The sequence below is a fragment of the Oncorhynchus keta genome, chromosome 23 (genome assembly GCF_023373465.1).
Source record: "Oncorhynchus keta strain PuntledgeMale-10-30-2019 chromosome 23, Oket_V2, whole genome shotgun sequence".
NCBI classification, from domain to species: domain Eukaryota; kingdom Metazoa; phylum Chordata; class Actinopteri; order Salmoniformes; family Salmonidae; genus Oncorhynchus; species Oncorhynchus keta.
Genome location: NC_068443.1, coordinates 29,645,064 through 29,665,174, shown reverse-complemented (window position 1 = coordinate 29,665,174; position 20,111 = coordinate 29,645,064). Strand labels below are relative to the sequence as shown.

At 40.8% G+C, this 20,111-nt stretch overlaps 1 gene segment (V, D, J or C); it reads left to right on the top strand.

Moving 5' to 3' along the window:
* Positions 1-11,000: 11,000 nt before the first annotated feature.
* Positions 11,001-11,988, top strand: LOC118401690 (T cell receptor alpha variable 38-2/delta variable 8-like). The segment is given in 2 exon segments: positions 11,001-11,204; positions 11,323-11,988. Coding segments are annotated over 2 exon segments (513 nt in total).
* Positions 11,989-20,111: the final 8,123 nt, after the last annotated feature.

The following is a 20,111-nucleotide window of genomic DNA, read 5'->3' as shown; positions in this document are numbered from 1 at the left end:
CTTACTCTACTAGGGCTGCATCTCTACCTGAGACAGTACATGTCCATAAGCTTACTCTACTAGGGCTGCATCTCTACCTGAGACAGTACATGTCCATAAGCTTACTCTACTAGGGCTACATGTCTACCTGAGACGGCACATGTCCATAAACCTCATTATTCTGAGGCACTGCTCTTTTATCTCTGCCATTCGATCTGAAACTAATTGCAAAGAACTGTTCAGCAACTCAGAAGCAAGTAATGTTGCTACTGTCAGTTCAGTTTTCCCCAGATAATAACACCCTTTCCATCCCATGGGGAGGGAAATGTAGCCATTACCCCCACAGATCCAGAGATGATCCGGCGTTGCCCCCATGCCGTTTCCTATGTTTGACACATTTACCCTAGTTATCAATTGTTGCCCATCCAGTACATCAAAACTACTGGTATCTGTTTATAGGCCTGTGTAAGACAGGCAATTAGTGGTGTTTCCTACATCCACATTCCCTGAGTTGCAGATACCAATAAGGGGGAGTTATTGTGGGTTTTAATCCTGTCAACACAACATCTCCTTTATCATTTAGGGCTTTACACTGCCAGTCAGATACTCTCCCCATTGTACTTTTTGAGGTCCTATGCATTTAATCAGCTGGGAATTGTTACCTGGTTGTACGCTAGGAACCTTCTTCCACCTTGGCCATTTAGTTTCAATGTGCCCACCCTCCTTAAATTCTTTAGCTGCATCTGAACTATTACATATTGTCTTATTGGATAATCCACCTTCCCATGTTGCTTCCTCCTTGTGACCAACATCAGAATAGTATAATTGCTGTTTCTTTGTCGCGCACCCTGGTGTCATGACGTTGCCCTCTTTGAGTACAGCGAGCACCATCCCCCGCTCCCTGCTTCTACAACCAGATTGCTGTGGTCAGAGGTCGTAAATTCCTCAGAACAACCTGCCTCATGGCCACACAGTATTATAGATAGGGTAAACTTTCACAGAGGAAAAAGGAAATCCTTCCACCTCACAGAACTTGAGGTACGAACAAATTTCATGTTCCCGGAAAAGTGTAAAAGATCGGTGAAGAATCCAGCTACAAACTGGTCCATTTGTCACAACTTGGGAAGCTCATGGGAGACGGTGTGGCCACATTACCATAACGCTGTTTATATAATAGCCCCAGATATAAGGTTTACATCTAATTGTTGTATAAGATGAATGAGTGAGTATGATACTGTTTACACAATTTTACAATGTGATTTTGGACTGTTTAATGAAGGAAAACTCAAAAAGGGAATAAGATTTGAACTAAATCAGAGGACCGCCCCTGAGCCCAGTTAGGGTCAGACATCCTGGACCGCCCCTGAGCCCAGTTAGGGTCAGACATCCTGGACCGCCCCTGAGCCCAGATAGGGTCAGACATCCTGGACCGCCCCTGAGCCCAGTGAGGGTCAGACATCCTGGACCGCCCCTGAGCCCAGTTAGGGTCAGACATCCTGGACCGCCCCTGAGCCCAGATAGGGTCAGACATCCTGAACCGCCCCTGAGCCCAGTTAGGGTCAGACATCCTGGACCGCCCCTGAGCCCAGATAGGGTCAGACATCCTGGACCGCCCCTGAGCCCAGTGAGGGTCAGAAATCCTGGACCGCCCCTGAGCCCAGTTAGGGTCAGACATCCTGGACCGCCCCTGAGCCCAGTTAGGGTCAGACATCCTGGACCAGCCCTGAGCCCAGTTAGGGTCAGACATCCTGGACCGCCCCTGAGCCCATTTAGGGTCAGACATCCTGGACCGCCCTTTTCTGCCATTCCGAATAAAACCCAACTTTGAGAAATTATCACCAGACAATGTTTTTCTCCATTAGGAGGGGGACAAATGTTGTAAAAGATTGCTGAATCTTTTAACCATTCCACGTGGTTAAACTCGTAGACTGCCGATACCGACAGAATGAGAACAAGTCTTTGATATTAATTATTAGTCTGCAGCTAGGAATTCAGTATCATTGAACACGAAGAAACGACAACTGCTGAAACATCCATTCTATAACGAATGTCACTACTTTAAAAATCATACAATGTGATTTTATGGATTTTTGTTTTAGATTCCGTCTCTCACAGTTGAAGTGTACATATGATAAAAATTACAGACCTCTACATGCTTTGTAAGTAGGAAAACCTGCAAAATTGGCAGTGTATCAAATACTTGTTTTCCCCACTGTACGTCACTGCTTTCACCCATCTATTATTCTCCACATCCCCGTCCACAAAGGGAACGGGTATGATTTGGAGAGCAATAAATACCCTGCATGAGTGTTTCCATGGTTGCGATTTTCTTGTTTCACAACCATAGTGTGTGTGTATGATGGTTTCCTCGACATCTGGTGAGTCTTCAGGTTCTGTGGCTGAACCCTCTGTTGGTTCTTCTGGCCTTTGGTCTCGGCCCTCTGGCTGTGGTCTTCCCCGTTTCTCCTCTGACCTTCCTCATCGGTGGATCTCAGCCTCTTTTGTTGCCATGGTCACCTGGAAGGGTCCCATCCATCTTGGCTGGTTCCATTTTCTTTTATGGACTCGTAGTTTCACTCAGTATCCTACACAGATGGTCAGAGCATCTGGATCCTCATCTAGGATTGGGTCTGCTGCTTTCCTAGTGTGAGAGTGTAGAAATCTTACAACAGAAGTTAGTTCCTTCGTGTACTGAAGATGGTATATCTCAGTTATGTCTATCTATTGGTCAGTCATAGGTCTCACCACTGGTGTGTTCATTGGTCGTCTTGTTAACATTTCATAAGGCGTACACCCAATACCTTTGTTTGCGACTAGCAATCCCGTATCCGGGAGCGTAATCATAGCCTCAAGCTCATTACCGTAACGCAACGTTAACTATTCATGAAAATCGCAAATTAAATGAAATAAATATATTCACTCACAAGCTTAGCCTTTTGTTAACAACACTGTCATCTCAGATTTTCAAAATATGCTTTTCAACCATAGCTACACAAGCATTTGTGTAAGAGTATTGATAGCCTAGCATAGCATTAAGCCTAGCATTCAGCAGGCAACATTTTCACAAAAACAAGAAAAGCATTCAAATAAAGTAATTTACATTTGAAGAACTTCGGATGTTTTCAATGAGGAGACTCTCAGATTGCAAATGTTCATTTTTTCCAAAAATATTATTTGTGTAGGAGAAATCGCTCCGTTTTGTTCATCACGTTTGGCTAAGAAAAAAAAACAGAAAATTCAGTCACTACAACGCCTAACTTTTTTCCAAATGAACTCCATAATATCGACAGCCTCCAGTATTTATGCTGCAGTAGTTTGTGTCGGGGGGCTAGGGTCAGTTTGTTATATCTGGAGTACTTCTCCTGTCCTATTCGGTGTCCTGTGTGAATCTAAGTGTGCGTTCTCTAATTCTCTCCTTCTTTCTTTCTCTCTCTCGGAGGACCTGAGCCCTAGGACCATGCCCCAGGACTACCTGACATGATGGCTCCTCGCTGTCCCCAGTCCACCTGGCCATGCTGCTGCTCCAGTTTCAACTGACCTGAGCCCTAGGACCATGCCCCAGGACTACCTGACATGATGACTCCTTGCTGTCCCCAGTCCACCTGGCCATGCTGCTGCTCCAGTTTCAACTGTTCTGCCTTACTATTATTTGACCATGCTGGTCATTTATGAACATTTGAACATCTTGGCCATGTTCTGTTATAATCTCCACCCGGCACAGCCAGAAGAGGAGCCACCCCCATATGAATTCTCTTTCTCTCTTCTCTCTCTGAGGACCTGAGCCCTAGGACCATGCCCCAGGACGACCTGACATGATGCCTGTGGTTCCTGCTCAGTTTCAACTGTTCTCTCGACCATGCTGGTCATTTAGAACATTTGAACATCTTGGCCATGTTCTGTTATAATCTCCACCCGGCACAGCCAGAAGAGGACTCATAGACTGGAGTTTCTTCCTAGGTTTTGGCATTTCTAGGGAGTTTTTCCTAGCCACCGTGCTTCTACACCTGCATTGCTTGCTGTTTGGGGTTTTAGGCTGGGTTTCTGTACAGCACTTTGAGATATCAGCTGATGTACGAAGGGCTATATAAATAAAATTTGATTGATTGACAGAAACATGGCAAACGTTGTTTAGAATCAATCCTCAAGGTGTTTTTCACATATCTATTCGATGATAAATCATTCGTGGCAGTTGGGTTTCTCCTCAGTAGCAAACGGAAAAGTACTGCAGCTGGAGATTACGCATGAATTACGACGGAGGACACCAAGCGACCACCTGGTAAATGTAGTGTCTTATGGACAATCTTCCAATGATATGCCTACAAATACGTCACAATGCTGCAGACACCTTGGGGAAACGACAGAAAGTCTAAGCTCATTCGTGGCCCATTCACAGCCATATAAGGAGTCATTGGAACCCAGCGCCTTCAAAATCTGGGGCACTTCCTGTTTGAAATGTAATCTTGGTTTCGCCTGTAGCATCAGTTCTGTGGCACTCACAGACAATATCTTTGCAGTTTTGGAAACGTCAGAGTCAGAGCTGTCAATTATATGCATAATCGAGCATCTTTTCGTGACAAAATATCGCGCTTAAAACGGGAACGTTTTTTATCCAATAATGAAATACCGCCCCCAGAGATCCAAGAGGGTTGCTGCGCATTTTCATGAGGACGAGAGGCAATCCCTCTACCCATGTCATTCCCGTGGAATGACATAGTTTAACAAGGAAGCCTTTCATGGTCTTATTAGCCCTCGGTAACTCTCGTTATTCCGCGGTTGATAGATGGACACAAACTTCTGGCTCGGCGCCCATCATTTTGGCCATTTGGGTAACCACATCTTCTATGAGATGAGTCCCATTGTCTGCAGACAAACCTCAGGCACTCCAAACCTGAGTATATTTCCCTAATTATCAATTTTGCAACTGTTCGTGCATAACAGTTGGTAGTGGGATGGTTCCACCCACCTGGTAAACCTGTCAATTATCACCAGGCAGTATCTCTTTCATTCTTTTCTCTCTACCATGTCTATGAAATCCATAGCTAGGTGGATAACCCCTCCCCTTCTATTATAATACAACATAAGCCTAATCAATTATTATAATACATAAAACATTTGGTACAGCCCCTATCATGACCCCTAGTTGAACTCCTGACAACATCCAGCCAATTTGACACAACTGTGGGGAGCATTGGAGTCAACAAGGGCCAGCATCCCTGTGGAACGAGTCCATGCCCCGACGAATTGATGCTGTTCTGAGGGAAAAAGTGAGGCGGTGCAACTCAATATTAGGAAGATATTCCTAATGTTTAATATACTCAGTGTATTATGTAGGCTTAACCAAAAATGTTAAATTATTACGTTATACTAATAAAATTGTTCAGAGAAAGAGATGTTGTTTAACAAGGAATGAAACAAATCTTGAAATGATACGGTTAAAATTATTGCCACCCCTGTTTTCAATACTTCCCTTGCCAGGGGGGCGGTAAGTAGCCTAGTGTTTAAGAGCGTCGGGCCAGTAGCCGAAAGGTTAGCCTAAGAAAAATCTGTTGATATTCCCATGAGCAAGGTATTTAACCTTAATTGCTCCTGTAAGTCCTTCTGGATAAGAGCTTCTGCAAAATTACTAAAATGTAATCAAAATAAATATTTAAAAAAGACACAAACTTTTTCTAAAATGTTTCATGAGATTTGAGACCACACTGGGAGTTATCTTAGACTATTTCTCCATACAGAACCTTTCCAGATCCTTGATATCCTTTGTCTGCTATTATGGACTGCCCTCTTCAAATCAAACCACAGGAGACTGAGATGGCCGTTGCAAAATGTTCTTAGTGGATTTTGATTAGTGCTTGGGGTTATTCTGTTGCTGGAAGATCCACTTGCGGCCAAGTTTCAGCCCCCTGGCAAAGGCAAACAGGTTTTTGGCTAAAATGCACTTACTAAAGTTCATGATGTCGTTGACCTGATGCCGAACAGTTGAAATGAAATAGCCATATAACATCAAAGATCCACCACCATAAAATACCATAGGTATGAGGTACTCAGCATATGCTTCTGTTTTTCCAGCCTGGTATCAGCAGAGAAGCGTCCGTTTTAGCAAAAAGATACGCGTCAAATAACATGAAGCTTATGTGAATACATTGCATCCAGCAGGGTTAAGATTAGTCTCACAATATTGAAGCCTTAAAAATAAGAGTCAGAAACATGATTCCTAAGTGAATGCGTTGCATTCAATGAGTCTCTCTCTCTCTCAAAAGATACGCTCCAATTTATTTGACCCAATATGTCAATACATAGCGTTCAAGGCAAGAAATAGTTGGTGATGAAGCTGAAATGGGTCAATTGCATTTGTCAGTTTTCACCATCCAGTCAAACCAACAAAGTGTATGGAGAGGAGGGCAGTGATATTCAGCTTTCCTGCTACTGCTCCTCGGCATACAGTGTACTGTGGAATAAACAGTATCCAGGATCAGCTCCCCAATTCCTCCTCTTCATCCTCCATGCCTCTAGGACTGTAGTGAGAGCTAAACCTCCATCCTCTCACCTCACTGTTAAACTGAACAAAGAGAAGACCTGTACAGATCTGGAGATCTCCTCTGTTGAAGTGAGAGACTCTGCTCTGTACTACTGTACTGTGGAGCCCACATTGACAGGAAACTGAGAAACACTGTACAAAAAAATCAATCAAATGTATATGAAACGTCTTTGATTCTACATTGTCAGTAGGGGGAGCTAGAGTATAAACCTCAGGTTTAGATTATGAATCCTCAAGATAAGACATGATACTACCATGTAGATTATAGCCAGTTGATGCTGTGCTTTTCATCCGCAGCTGGTGCTTATTCTACACATCCTGCCATCTACAATGTTGTTCTGTTCACTTTTACTCTTCTTTGACTTGATAGGTAAGTAATTACATTTTCATTTAAAGTGAGTGTGATTATGTTAAGGTGTATTTATTTTTCAAAACAAATAATATAAAGACAATGGATGACATTATGTTCCATGTTTTATCTTTACACTGCATTTGGAATTAATTAAATCTTCTATGTGGGTTTAAAGTATTAAATATAATATATCTTTTATGTTTTACAGGTGTCAGATCTGAACAGGTATTAACGCCCTACACTGATGTAGAAGTGTCTTCAGAAAGGGACAGAGTTACTCTCTCTTGTAACTACACCTCTGGTGACGCTCTTCAATGGTATCGACAATATCCCAAATCAGCACCACAGTTACTGCTTAATGAGTATATGGATAATACACCGGGGTTCAGCCTAAATCATGACAAAAAAGCTAAACGTGTGGATCTGGTGATATCCTCTGCTCATGTGACAGACTCGGCCATGTACTACTGTGCACTGAGGCCCACAGTGACAGGAAACCTAGAAACACTGTGCAAAAACCTAGAACATCTGACTGAGGGGAGAAAGTTATCAACAGGCACATGAATGACTTTGTCCAAAACACTAAGGCCTCGATTCAACCAGATCAAGCACTTGCCGTGTCGGAGGTGTAACTGCGTTGGACCTGTCAAATTTGTGAGCTCTTGATCATTGTCACAAAGCCTAACCTGTTCTCAGAGCATTTTCATAATATTAGGTTATGAATTACAATTCTAACCCTTACCCTGTCTTTGGCAGTAGGTGGAGCTTCAACATTTTCTCCAATCATCAAGACTGAAACGTTGCTACAGGGAGAGATACACAGTTCCACCTCTGGTACCGCCAAAACAACAACTATGAGGATGTTGGCTAAAGTGTATCTGATTGAAAAGATCCCTGAATAGAGCCCTTCTGTCCTAGCCAGAACCCTAGCCCTAATACTAACCCGAGCTTCATGTCCACACCCCAGATGAGGATAAGTTCATTAGAGTTACCACCGTCAAAAATTGCAGCCCAAATAAATGCTTCACAGAGTTCAAGTGACATACACATCTCAACATCAACTGTTCAGGGGAGACTGCGTGAATCAGGCCTTCATTATCGAATTGATGCAAAGAAACCACTACTAAAGGACACCAATAAGAAGAAGAGAATTGCTTTGGCCAAGAAACACGAGCAATGGACATTAGACCAGTGGAAAACGTGTCCTTTGGTCTGATGAGTCCAAATATGAGATTTTTGGTCCCAACAATTGTGTCTTTGTGAGACGCAGAGTAGGTGAATGGATGATCTCTGCATGTGTGGTTCCCACCGTGAAACGTGAAGGAGGAGGTGTGATGGTGTGGGGGTGCTTTGCTTGTGAGAATCTCAGTGATTTATCTACAATTCAAGACATTTAACCAGCATGGATACCACAGCGTTTTGCAACGATTCGCCATCCCATCTGGTTTGCGCATAGTAGGACTATCATTTGTTTTTCAACAGGACAATGACACAACACACCTCCAGGCTGTGTAAGGGCTATTTGACCAAGACGGAGAAAGATGGAGTGCTGCGTCAGATGACCGGGTCTCCAAAATCACTCAACCTCAACCCAATTGAGATGGTTTGGGATGAGTTGGTCCACAGAGTGAAGGAAAAGCAGCCAACAAAGTGCTTAGCATATGTGGGAACTACTTCAAGGATGTTGGAAAAACATTCCAGGTGAAGCTGGTTGATAGTGTGCCAAGAATGTGCAAAAGCTGTCATCAAGGAAAAGGGTGGCTACTTTGAAGAATCTAAAATCTAAAATATATCTAAGATACTGTACTAGTCTGAATAAATACAGAATGAAGAACGTTTGTTGTGTTGTTTTACTTCCTTACAGCAAAACTTTTTCACTTGCCCCCCCCCATCAGGCATTGTGGAACACCCCCACCCCCATCTAGAGGTCCCATCTAGGGGTCCCATCTAGGGGTGATGGGAGACAGGGTGTTCCTTATGTCCAGTCTCCTCCGTAATTTCGTTTTTGTTGCCGTCATTGCGGAAAACCCTGCTTCGCAGACATAGGAGTTTGGAAATGGAAGCAACGTTTTCAGTGCTTTTGTGGCTATCACAGGATATTCAGCCTTGATTTTAATCCAGAAGGTCGGCAGAGATGACATTATCTCAAACATACTTTTAAGGCCACCGTCATTTGCAACCTCAAGTTGTTGATCTTCTTGCTGCATGGACATGGACGATTCACCTGGGACATTCACAAATGGGTCGCGGATCCATTCCTTCGCACTTCTTGGGTCTTTGAAAGTAACACTCAAACTCCGTTGACAGCGAAGCTAGGTGATCGCGCACGAGCTGGGAGAAAGACAGCCCAGTTTCAGTCTCTCCAAAAATGTTGCCAATGTTTGGAACATGTAAAATATGCCCCTCTCCACTCGTCGTCCCCACAGTTCCAGTTTGGCTTTGAATGCAGCCACTTTATCTGCCAACTTAAAGACAGTTGTCATTCTCCCCTGAAGTGACAGATTGAGTTCGTTGAGCAGGTTGAATAAGTCGCACAGGTAAGCGAGTTTTGCGACCCATTCCTCGTTATTGAAATGTGCTGCCAGTGGTGACTTTTTTTCTGATAGAAATCTCTTCAGCGGCTCTCGTAACTCAAACACTCTAGCAAGCAATCTCGCCCTGGATAGCCATCTGACTTCTGTGTGTAAGAGAAGGAGTTTGTGCTCTGGGTCCATTTCCTCATAAAGCTGCCCAATCAGACGCGAGTTAAGGGCGTGCGCTTTGATGTAATTGATAACTTTAATAACATCATTCAATACGATGTTAAATTCAGGTGACATTTTTCGGCTAGCCAGCATTTCTCTGTGAATGACACAGTGCGTAGACTCACATTCAGGCACAACCTCTTTAACCCGGGTAGTGAAACCAGACAGCCGTCCAGTCATGGCAGTAGCCCCATCCGTGCATAACCCAACACAGAATGACCAATACAATTTTCCTGACATGTAATCATTCAAAGACTTGAATAGTTCTGCAGTCGTTGTGTTAGTCGGCAGGGACAGTGAACACAACATATCGTCATGCACATAATCCTGAAATATATATTGCACATAAACAAGCAGTATTTCCTTGTTGTCGACATCGGTAGATTCGTCAATCTGGATTGCATACCACGGTGACTCGTTAAGCCGCTCTAACAATTGTGCCTCAAAGTCCTCCGTTATTCCATCAATTCGCCTAGTAACGGTGGTATCCAAAAGAGGAACCTGTGCTATCTTTTTAGCGGCTGCCTCTCCTAAGAGTTCAAGGTAAATGTCCTTAGCAGCAGGTAAAATCATCTCATCGCCAATTGTGAAAGATTTCTTGGCCTTAGCAATACTGCTAGCCACTAAGTATGACACTCTCAGTGCAGCCACGTTTGTTGGATTTCAAGAGTTGCTTCTGTCCTTCTTGTTCACGTTTTCTTCACTCAAAGAATTCAACAGGTTTGTCTTTAAGTGCAGTGTGCTTGGATTCGATGTGCTGAAGTGGTTTTGAGGGCTTCATTTCCTCGTTAGATTATCCACATACTACGCACAGGGGGCTTGGAGCATGCGAGTCACCTGTCGCAATAAAGCATTATTTTAGGTAGGACTCATCATATTTTCTATTGAATGAGGCTTTCTTTTTTTTTTGCAGTCTCGGGCTCTGCTGTCCGTGCATTATCGACATCGTCGTTGGGTCTTTTATCTCTCTTACCCCTTCTGAAGAAGCTCTCCAGCGACGTTTGTTTTTTGTTTTTTTCATGTCAGCTAACGTATCTAGCAGGTACAAAGTTGGCGGGCAAAACAGTTCATGCAGAATGTGATGAACACTCTGCTAGCGCATTACTCAAGTTCCAAATCTGTAAACTGTTGTGGGCGTGACAGAGATATTAGAGTGTTGAGAAAAGGACCAACAGACTGCACCAAGTTCAAAGTAATTACTGCACAAATAGCCTATACTTGTGTATAATAATTATTTTATTTTATAGATTTAAAAAATACAAAATAAATTATTTATCCTTTCCATGCGGCCCAGGAGCGAATGGGCCTGGCAGTCATGAGCTAAATTATCTCTTTTCAGAACTACAGCAAAATCATGAAGATGACATTTAGCAGCAATCCAATCCAGAAAGACAGTTGAACTCAAATACACAACAAATGATACTGTAGAGAGGTGGAGCTACATACTCAATGAGTGCTTTGACAGTGCAGTATGTAGTCTACAATATGTTTGAGGAGAGGACAGTGATACACTCTTACCTGACAGTGCATGAAGACAGTCATTCAGACCCCATGAAGATGTTTTACACAATTCTGCTTTTTTCAATGTTCTTTGGTAAGTGCACAGGTTTTGCATTGCAGTTTTGGATTGCAAACACGTGTCTATATAGCATTTACAGTACATGAATAGCAATATGATTTATTCAAAACATGTTTAACATTATTTATTTCAGGTAGCAGTTATGAGGAGGAAATAATATCAGCCACAATTGAAGAGCGTGTTTTTGAGGGTGGTGGGATTACTTTATCCTGCAACTACACTGGCTCTTACGGTAGTGATTCTTTACTGTGGTATCAACAATACCCCAGATCAAAACCAGAATTCCTGCTCCTCATCACTGAAGGAGGGTTAAAGACACATAATGAATCGACCCATCCTCGACTGTCTGTTAAACTGAATGAAGAGAAGACCCGTGTGGATCTGAAGATCTCCTCTGCTGAAGTGACAGACTCTGCTCTGTACTACTGTGCTCTGAGGCCCACAGTGACAGGAAACCCAGAAACACTGTACAAAAACCTGACAACACACAATATACTGTAGAATAAAAGCCATAACAGAAAACATTTCACTTTGGTGTCAAGAGGAGGGGCTGTATAATCAAAGATCCACATAAAGCTTATGGGATTTTATTGTTCGTTAGTTAGTCTGTCTGTCTGTTTCTCAAAGGTCTAGCAAGATGTTTCTTAAACATTATTATTATTTTTTTAAATGTAGGAGGTAGATCAGCTTTAATATTGCTGATAGATTGTAGCTTCCATCAATGCAATTGTCTGCATCACAATGTCAAGAGTATGCAAAGCTGTCATCAAGGCAAAGGTTGGCTACTTTGAAGAATCTGAAATATAAAACACATGTTGATTTGTTTAACACCTTTTTGGTTACTACATGATTTCATATGTGTTATTTTATAGTTTTGATGTCTTCACTATTATTCTACAATATAGAAAATAGTCAAACAAATAAAGAAACACCCTGGAATGAGTAGGTGTGTCCAGACATTGACTGGTAATGTACATACATATATACACATACACACATATATTTAAAAATATATATATTCCTTTATTACTTTCTAACCCTACCACCCATCCTCTAATTGGAGTAAACTAGTGAACAACAACGCTTAGGCCTCTACTTCCAGTGTCACGGAATTCTTCCTGGGAAGGAGAGGCGGACCAAAATGCAGCGTGATTATTTTTATACATCTTTAATAAAGATGATAACTTGAACAATGTAACAAAATAAGAAACGTGGAAAAAAAACAAAACAACCCTATCTGGTGCAACAAACACAAAGAGAGGAACAATCATCTACAAACCCCAACACCAAACAGGCTCCCTAAATATGGTTCCAAATCAGAGACAATGACTAACACCTGCCTCTGATTGAGAACCATATCAGGCCAAACACAGAAACAGACAAACTAGACACACAACATAGAATGCCCACTCAGATCACACCCTGACCAAACAAAACATAGAAACATACAAAGCAAACCATGGTCAGGGTGTGACATCCAGCTTAAACATACTATATAACTCTTGTTCTTCCTCTAACCTCAACCTCTCCCATATATTTCTGATGTCCATCCGGTTTCATTTCTATTTCACGTATATTTCAAACTGTCCTCTTTCACAAAAAATCTTAACCCATATACCTTTTTTTACGGACACAGTCTGTTTTACGTTAGTTATCTTTAATATAATGTTTTATTTGTCCCAACCTTCAGCTCCATTCAAACCCTCCCATCTGTCTCTTAACACCATCCATATTGCATTTCTATTTACCATACATGTTTCAACTGTGTGATGTTTCACAAACGTTCTGAACCTTTCTATTCTCATTGTTTCTACAGATTGTAAATAGAAAATTATCATTTTTTTCTGAAGTATTATTATATTATTGATCGATTGACTTTGACTTTTCAGATCACCCAGTATTGCTGTCTGCATAGAGTTAGCTCCAGGTAAATATTGCAATTCTTCAGCCATTCCTGGACCTGTGACCAAAAACATATGGACAGTACCAAAATAAATAAATGAATGATTCTGTCTGAGCTGGGATGGTTGTATCCCCCATACAAATAACATTCTATTGGTTGCAATAACTTTGTATAGTAATCTACATTGACAAATTCTACGTTTTGAATCCGGTGTCGTTTTGCCTATTAGTTCATAAACCATGTGCCATGGAATCGGTACGTCTAAAATCTCTTCCCAACTATTTTTCAACTACCTATATGGCACGGCTGTCCATTTTTTGGACCTTAAATTAAACTAGTGTACTTTTTAATTATTACAATTTTCTTTAACCAATTATGGTCTTTAATTAATGCATGGCCCGACAGTAAAATTCCTTACTTTTTCCTCCTTCCACTTTCCTCTTCCATTTATGCCCTAATGCTTCAATTAGATACTTGTAATTTTGGGTAGAGCAGACATTTCCATAGTATATTTGAGTTTAACCACAATATTTGTTGTATTATTTGTTCTGTCTATTCTGGTGGATTAAATTGAAAAATAGCAATATTTGGGAGATGATTCCCTTCTCAAAAAACTGAAAGTGAGACGTTGTAATTATTGAACTTGGGGTCAGACATTCTTACTAATTTGCTAGAGAACCAGTTTGGATGTAAGTATAACTTTTGTCTGACTGAAGCCTTTAGTGAGAGGTCAAGTGCTTTAACATTTAATCATATCAGGCCTATAAATAGGCCCTTTTGATTTGAATATTTTTTTCTCAAATAATAAAAAATGAACTGTTCTCTAGGTGTAGGCAAGACCATAAGCAAATAGGTAAACTGGGATAGGACTTAATCAGGGTGATTTTTCCACAAATATATAGGTATTTACCATTCCATGGTAGCCAGTTCATATCTATTTTTGCTAACTTTATATTAAAAGGTATAGGAGTGAGATCAAGTATTTATTTTGGGATATGTAAACTGAGTATATCCACTTCACCATCAGACCTTTTTATTGGTAAACTACATGTTAATGTAAAAGTTGTATTGTTTTGTGATCCAATACCTAATATAGTACACTTATCATAATGTGTTTGTTATCCAGAGAGGTTAGAAAAAATATCTAGATCCTCTATGAGGCTGTGGAGGGATCCAAGTTATGGATTTAAAAGAAAACATGAATCTTCAGCGAACAATGGCACACTTGTTTTTAAGCCCTAGATTTCTAATCCCTTGATATTATTGTTCGATTTGATTTTAATAGCTCACATTTCGAGGCCCATAAAAAAATAGATATGTCGATACTGGACAACCATGTTATACTCCTCTTGACAGTTTAAAACTTTCTGAGAGGTAGGCATTATTTACTATTTTACAACTAGGGTTACTATACATGATTTTAACCCATTTTATAAGAGATTCTCCAAAATTGAAATGTTCGGGGCATTTATATATAAACTCCAGTCGTACTTTATCAAAAGCCTTTTCAAAGTCAGCTATGAATAGCAGGCATGGTTGCACAGATTTTTCATAGTGTTCTATTGTTTCCAGTACTTGGCTTATATCATCTCCAATGTACCGTCCATGTAAAAAACCTGTCTGATTAGAATTAATCATGTCTGACAATTAATGTTTTTCTTCTCAACTGTTCTCTTTTCAGCTTTTTTAGGTGAGTTATTATATGGATTCAAATGTTTTAATTTAATCTTACAGTGAATGAACAACACAAAAACATGGTAATTGCACATTAATAATTTTTAAATGCCAGTTACAACTGCACAGTTTTACAGTTACAGAAGTTATTTGACCAAATATTTTTGCAGGAAACAGTTTTGGGGATTCAATAAACCCTGTGACTACAGAAGAGCTTGTTCAGGAGGGAAGGAATGTCCATCTCTCCTGCAAATATGATGGCACTGTTTACAATCTACAGTGGTACCGCCAATATCCCAGATCCAAACCAGAATTCCTCTTGTACATCACATCCTATTCTGACAGTTTCCATTGATAAAGTGGACAAACTTGTGGATCTGAAGATCTCTTCTGCTGATGTGACAGACTGCTGTTTACTACTGTGCCATGAAGACCACAGTGACAGGAAACTCTGACACGCTGAACGAAAACCTGTCAAGAACCATGGGAGGAAACAGACATCCTGTATGACATACATAAGTAACATACCTACTGTATGTTAAGGGGAGGGACTTATGGTAGAGGATGAGTTGAACAGCAGTTGAACAGCAGCATAGAACATTTAAAACAGGAGGCTGCTTAGATCTTTCTTTCTGTTTGTTTCTCTTCATCTAAGATGCAGTTGCTGTATTCAGCATTGTTCCTGACCATATTTATGGGTTTGTGATACAGTACATTTCCATGAAATGTATTGCCATACTAGCCAAATTTCAATTAAATTCAATTTCAGTACATTTTCATGAACAATTAAGTGTGTGTGCATTAAAACCATTCTCTATGCAGGTGTCAGTTGCGAGGACCTCACTCCACTCAAGAAAGAAGATTACTCTTTAGAGGGAACCCCTGTTACCATGTCTTACAACTACTCCAGAACAGCTACTGGTGGAGATGAATTCTATTGGTATCGACAGGACACAGCACAAAGGCCAGAGTTCCTCCTGTACATCTTGGGTTCAGGGTTTATAAATAAAGCAAATCCTCTGAACATTCGAATATCTGCAAAACTGAACGAAGAGAAAAACCGTTTGGATCTGGAGATCTCCTCTGCTGTAGTGACAGACTCTGCTCTGTACTACTGTGCTGTGAGGCCCACAGTGACAGGAAACCTACACACACTGTACAAAAACCTCAGCAGGGACCACATCAGCAGGAATGTATCTAGTTTTTGTTTGAACTTGTGCCTAACCCTTACTTTGCATTAAATAATTATGTCAATGTCTCCTGTAAGTTCATGACTCCAATGTTTCACCTGTCCTTAATTTGATTTGATCATTGACAGATTCTGTCAGTTTGATGCATATTCCTATTCTGATACACTCAGAGCCCCTATTCACATCCTCACATACAATATACATGCATTATGTGACATAATTACTCTCAACATGTGCAGTCATGTTGCTGATCTTTATCAAGGGTGCAAATTATTATGGACATGACTGCTCAGTGGTTTAGTCCTCTGACTGGGGTATCTCAATCCCAGCGCGCAATAGCCTCAGGATGAGGTTAAGTGACTTGTAATTGACCAGACAAACATAAAAGGCTCTTACACTGTTTTGGTCTGGTCAAGTCCATAAATATTTGCCCCCTTGATAAAGATAAGCAAAAAATACTGTATTATACAAAAAGACAAATACAGAGCTACACTGAATGTACAAAACATTAAGAACACCTACTCTTTCAATGACAGACTGATCAGGTGAATCCAGATGAAAGATATGATCCCTTATTGATTTCACTTGTTAAATCCACTTCAGTCATTCAGTGTAGAAGAAGGGGAGGAGACAGGTTAAAGAAGGATTTTTAAACCTTGAGACAACTGAGACAGGGATTGTGTATGTGCGCCATTCAGAGGGTGAATAGGCAAGACAAAATATTTAAGTCCCTTTGAACGGGGTGAGGTATTAAGTGCCAGGCGCACCCATTTGTGTCAAGAACTGCAATGCTGCTGGGTTTTTCACGCTCACCAGTTTCCCATGTGTTTCAAGAATGGTCAGCCACCCAGAGGTGGCACTTATTAACCTTAATTGCTCCTGTAAATCATTCTGGGTAAAACTAAAATGTAAATTCATAAATACCAATACAGCTTTTTTCTAAAATATTTTATGAGATTGGATAACACTTGGGGGGGATCTCAGACAATTCCTCCATACAGAATCTTTCCAGATACTTGATATCCTTCATCTGCTATTATGGGATGCCCTCTTCAATTCAAACTACAGGTGACTGAGATGGCCATTACAAAATGTTGTTTTTGTGGCCAATTACCCATTTCTTAGTTGATTTTGATTAGTGCTTGGGTTAATTGTCTTGCTGGAAGATCCACTTGCGGCCAAGTTTCAGCATCCTGGCAGAGGCAACCAGGTTTTTGGCTAAAATGTCCTGGTACTTGTTAAAGCTTATGATGCAATTGACCTGATGCCGAACAGTTGAAGCAAAATAGCCCCTTAACATCAAAGATCCACCATCATATTTTACCATAGGTATGAGGTATTCAGCATATGCTTCTGTTTTTCCAGCATGGTTTCAGCATAGAAGTGTCAATAGGGTATGTTTTGCAAAACGAGAAGCTTCAAGTAACGATTATGTGAATTTGCACATGTAAGGCAAACACCACCACTATCAGTAGCACTGTCAAAGCTGTAAATAAAAAAAGTCTGCAAACAAGCACACACTGGCCACGAACGTTGTGTTTACAATACCGCGATTGGTAATAAGGCATTATTTGTTCAACAGCAACTTCTGGGGTAGCTAGCTAGCTTTAGCTTGGTACCTAGCTAGCACCAACACAATCAGCCTGAAAACAATGACCCTTAGAAACTGCAGTCATTTTCATTATCCTTAACAATGATTTAGGAATTCTTGTGAGTAAGTATTAGCTAGGTAAAATACCTAAAGTTGGATTATGAAAGTTGTTTGAAATGTTTGGACAAAGTTTGGACAAGTAACTTATTAGATCATTTGTAGGCATGTTGGGCGAGTTGGAACCGGTGTTTTTCTGAATCAAACGCACCAAATAAATTGACATTTTGGAGATATAACGACGGAATTTATCGAACAAAAGGACCATTTGTGATGTTTATGGGACTTATTGGAGTGCCAACAGAGGAAGATCTTCTAAGGTAAGGCATGAATTATATCGTTATTTCTGAGTTTTGTGTCGCGCCTGGCGGGTTGAAATATTGTTGTGATAGCGAAAATGCAGCTAACATAACCAAAGCCATGTCAATTTTAAAATGGACCCATCATCCATGTCTTGCACACACAATCAAGCTGATTGTAAGAGATGCTCTGAAGGTGATGAAGCCCACTGTGGACAAAGTGAAAGCAGCTATGGAATACTTCCACAAGAGCACAGTAGGTGCTGAAAAACTAAAGTCTACACAACGCCAGATGGGGATGCCTGAGCTGAGGCCTAAACAAGACTGCACTACAAGGTGGAATTCAACATTTTATATGTAGAAGCGGTTTCTTGAGTCAAAGGATGCCATCATCTCTACCCTGGCCATTGTCAATGCGCCTGTTGATGCTCTGACCGAAGAGGAATGGGAGGTGGTGGAGGATGTGTGCAGAGTCCTGGAACCCTTTGAGCAGGTCACTGTGGAGATCAGTGGAGATCAGTACAGTAAGCAGTTATTACTACATCATTATTTAATCCAGTATTATATATGTATATGAGCAGTAGATGAGAATGTACTATCAGTAGACAAAACATGAACCTGAACTAATAAGTTACTGTTTTCTCTTTTCAGCTATGTGACAGCCTCAAAAATGATACTCCTGTGTAAGGGTCTGCAGCGAATCACAGCCAGCCGCCAGAGAGAAGCAAATGTAACCACAGGACATGTGACAGAGTTGATGGACACCCTATGTTCACCAATGGACAGAAAGTTTCACAGAATGGAATATAATCACATCAGAAACTGCAGTACAAACCTGACCCCAGGTTTAAGAAGTTAGCCTTCAGTGATGCCAGAGCGATTGATGAGGCTCTTCAAAGAATAACCTCAGCAGTAGAGAGGGACAGCCCCAGCAGTCAGCTGGCTCAGGCACCAGGGTAACAGGAAGAAGAGGGATCAGATGGAGCAGAAGCACCAGCAGTAGTGCCACAAACGTCTGCTGTTTGGATGCTGTTTGATGAGAGAGCAACTGGGGATGCAGCACGAAGGAATCCCTCAGCAGATGTCATAATGGAGGTCCGATCCTTATTTGCAGATCCTCTGAGCTGGTGGAAGAACAAGGCCTCTGTCTACCCACGGCTTACTAAAGTCATGACAAGGAGACTGCATAGTGGCTACATCCGTTCCCTTTGAGAGGGTCTTCTCGAAAACGGGATAAATAATTACTGAGAGAAGAAACCGCATCAGCCACTCGAAAGGGAGGCATCTTGCATTTCTGAAGGCAAATCTCTCATAAAAGAAAAATATGGTCAGCATTGCTGTGTGCTGCTGGTTATAACATGGCAATAAAGAAGAGAGAGAAAAGAAGGACCAGTTTAATATTTTAAGTGCGATGCTGCAGTTTTGCACATTGTTACTTATTTTTCTTTGATATGGTGCAATATTCTATTATTATGTTGTTCAAATTGTATTCGATTTGAATTGTTACATTTATATGCACATTGTTTATATACATTAAAAAGTTATACTTTAAATGCAAATGTTTAATAGCATTCTTTTTCATAACAAACCAATGCATTTTTAAATACATTGTGGTTAAAGATAGAGTATGATTTCATGTAATAATTTAATTAGAATTGTTTTAACACCAATCATAGTCAAAGGATTTGTGCAATTATAGGGGAATTGTATAAGGAAAAGTATATCTCCTCTAAACACAGGTATTATTTTTATGGTCCTGACCCGCCGAGAGCCAGAAAATTATTTATCTTAAGTAAAATACCCAAGGATCCTAGTACATGGACGGTCCCATATGAGGTTCCCACTGGTCGACCAATCGATTCGTATTGCGGCAGCGAGTCATGTAGTGTGGCAGAGTATATTGACTCCTTTCTAAAATCCCTTTATATCAGTTATGTCAAACACACCTATAAGCTTGTAAAAATAAAATAAAAAACATTGAGATTTAGATTTTCCCCCTGGAGCAATGCTTTTCTCTATTGACGTATACTGAACAAAAACATAAACGCAACTTGAAACAATGCCTAATATTTTACTGAGTTACACTTCATATAAGGAAATTAGTCAATTGAAATAAATCCATTAGGCCCTAATCTATGAATTTCACATGACTGGGAATCACAGATACCTTTAAAAAGAAATGGGCCTCACAACGTGCCTAAGGACAGC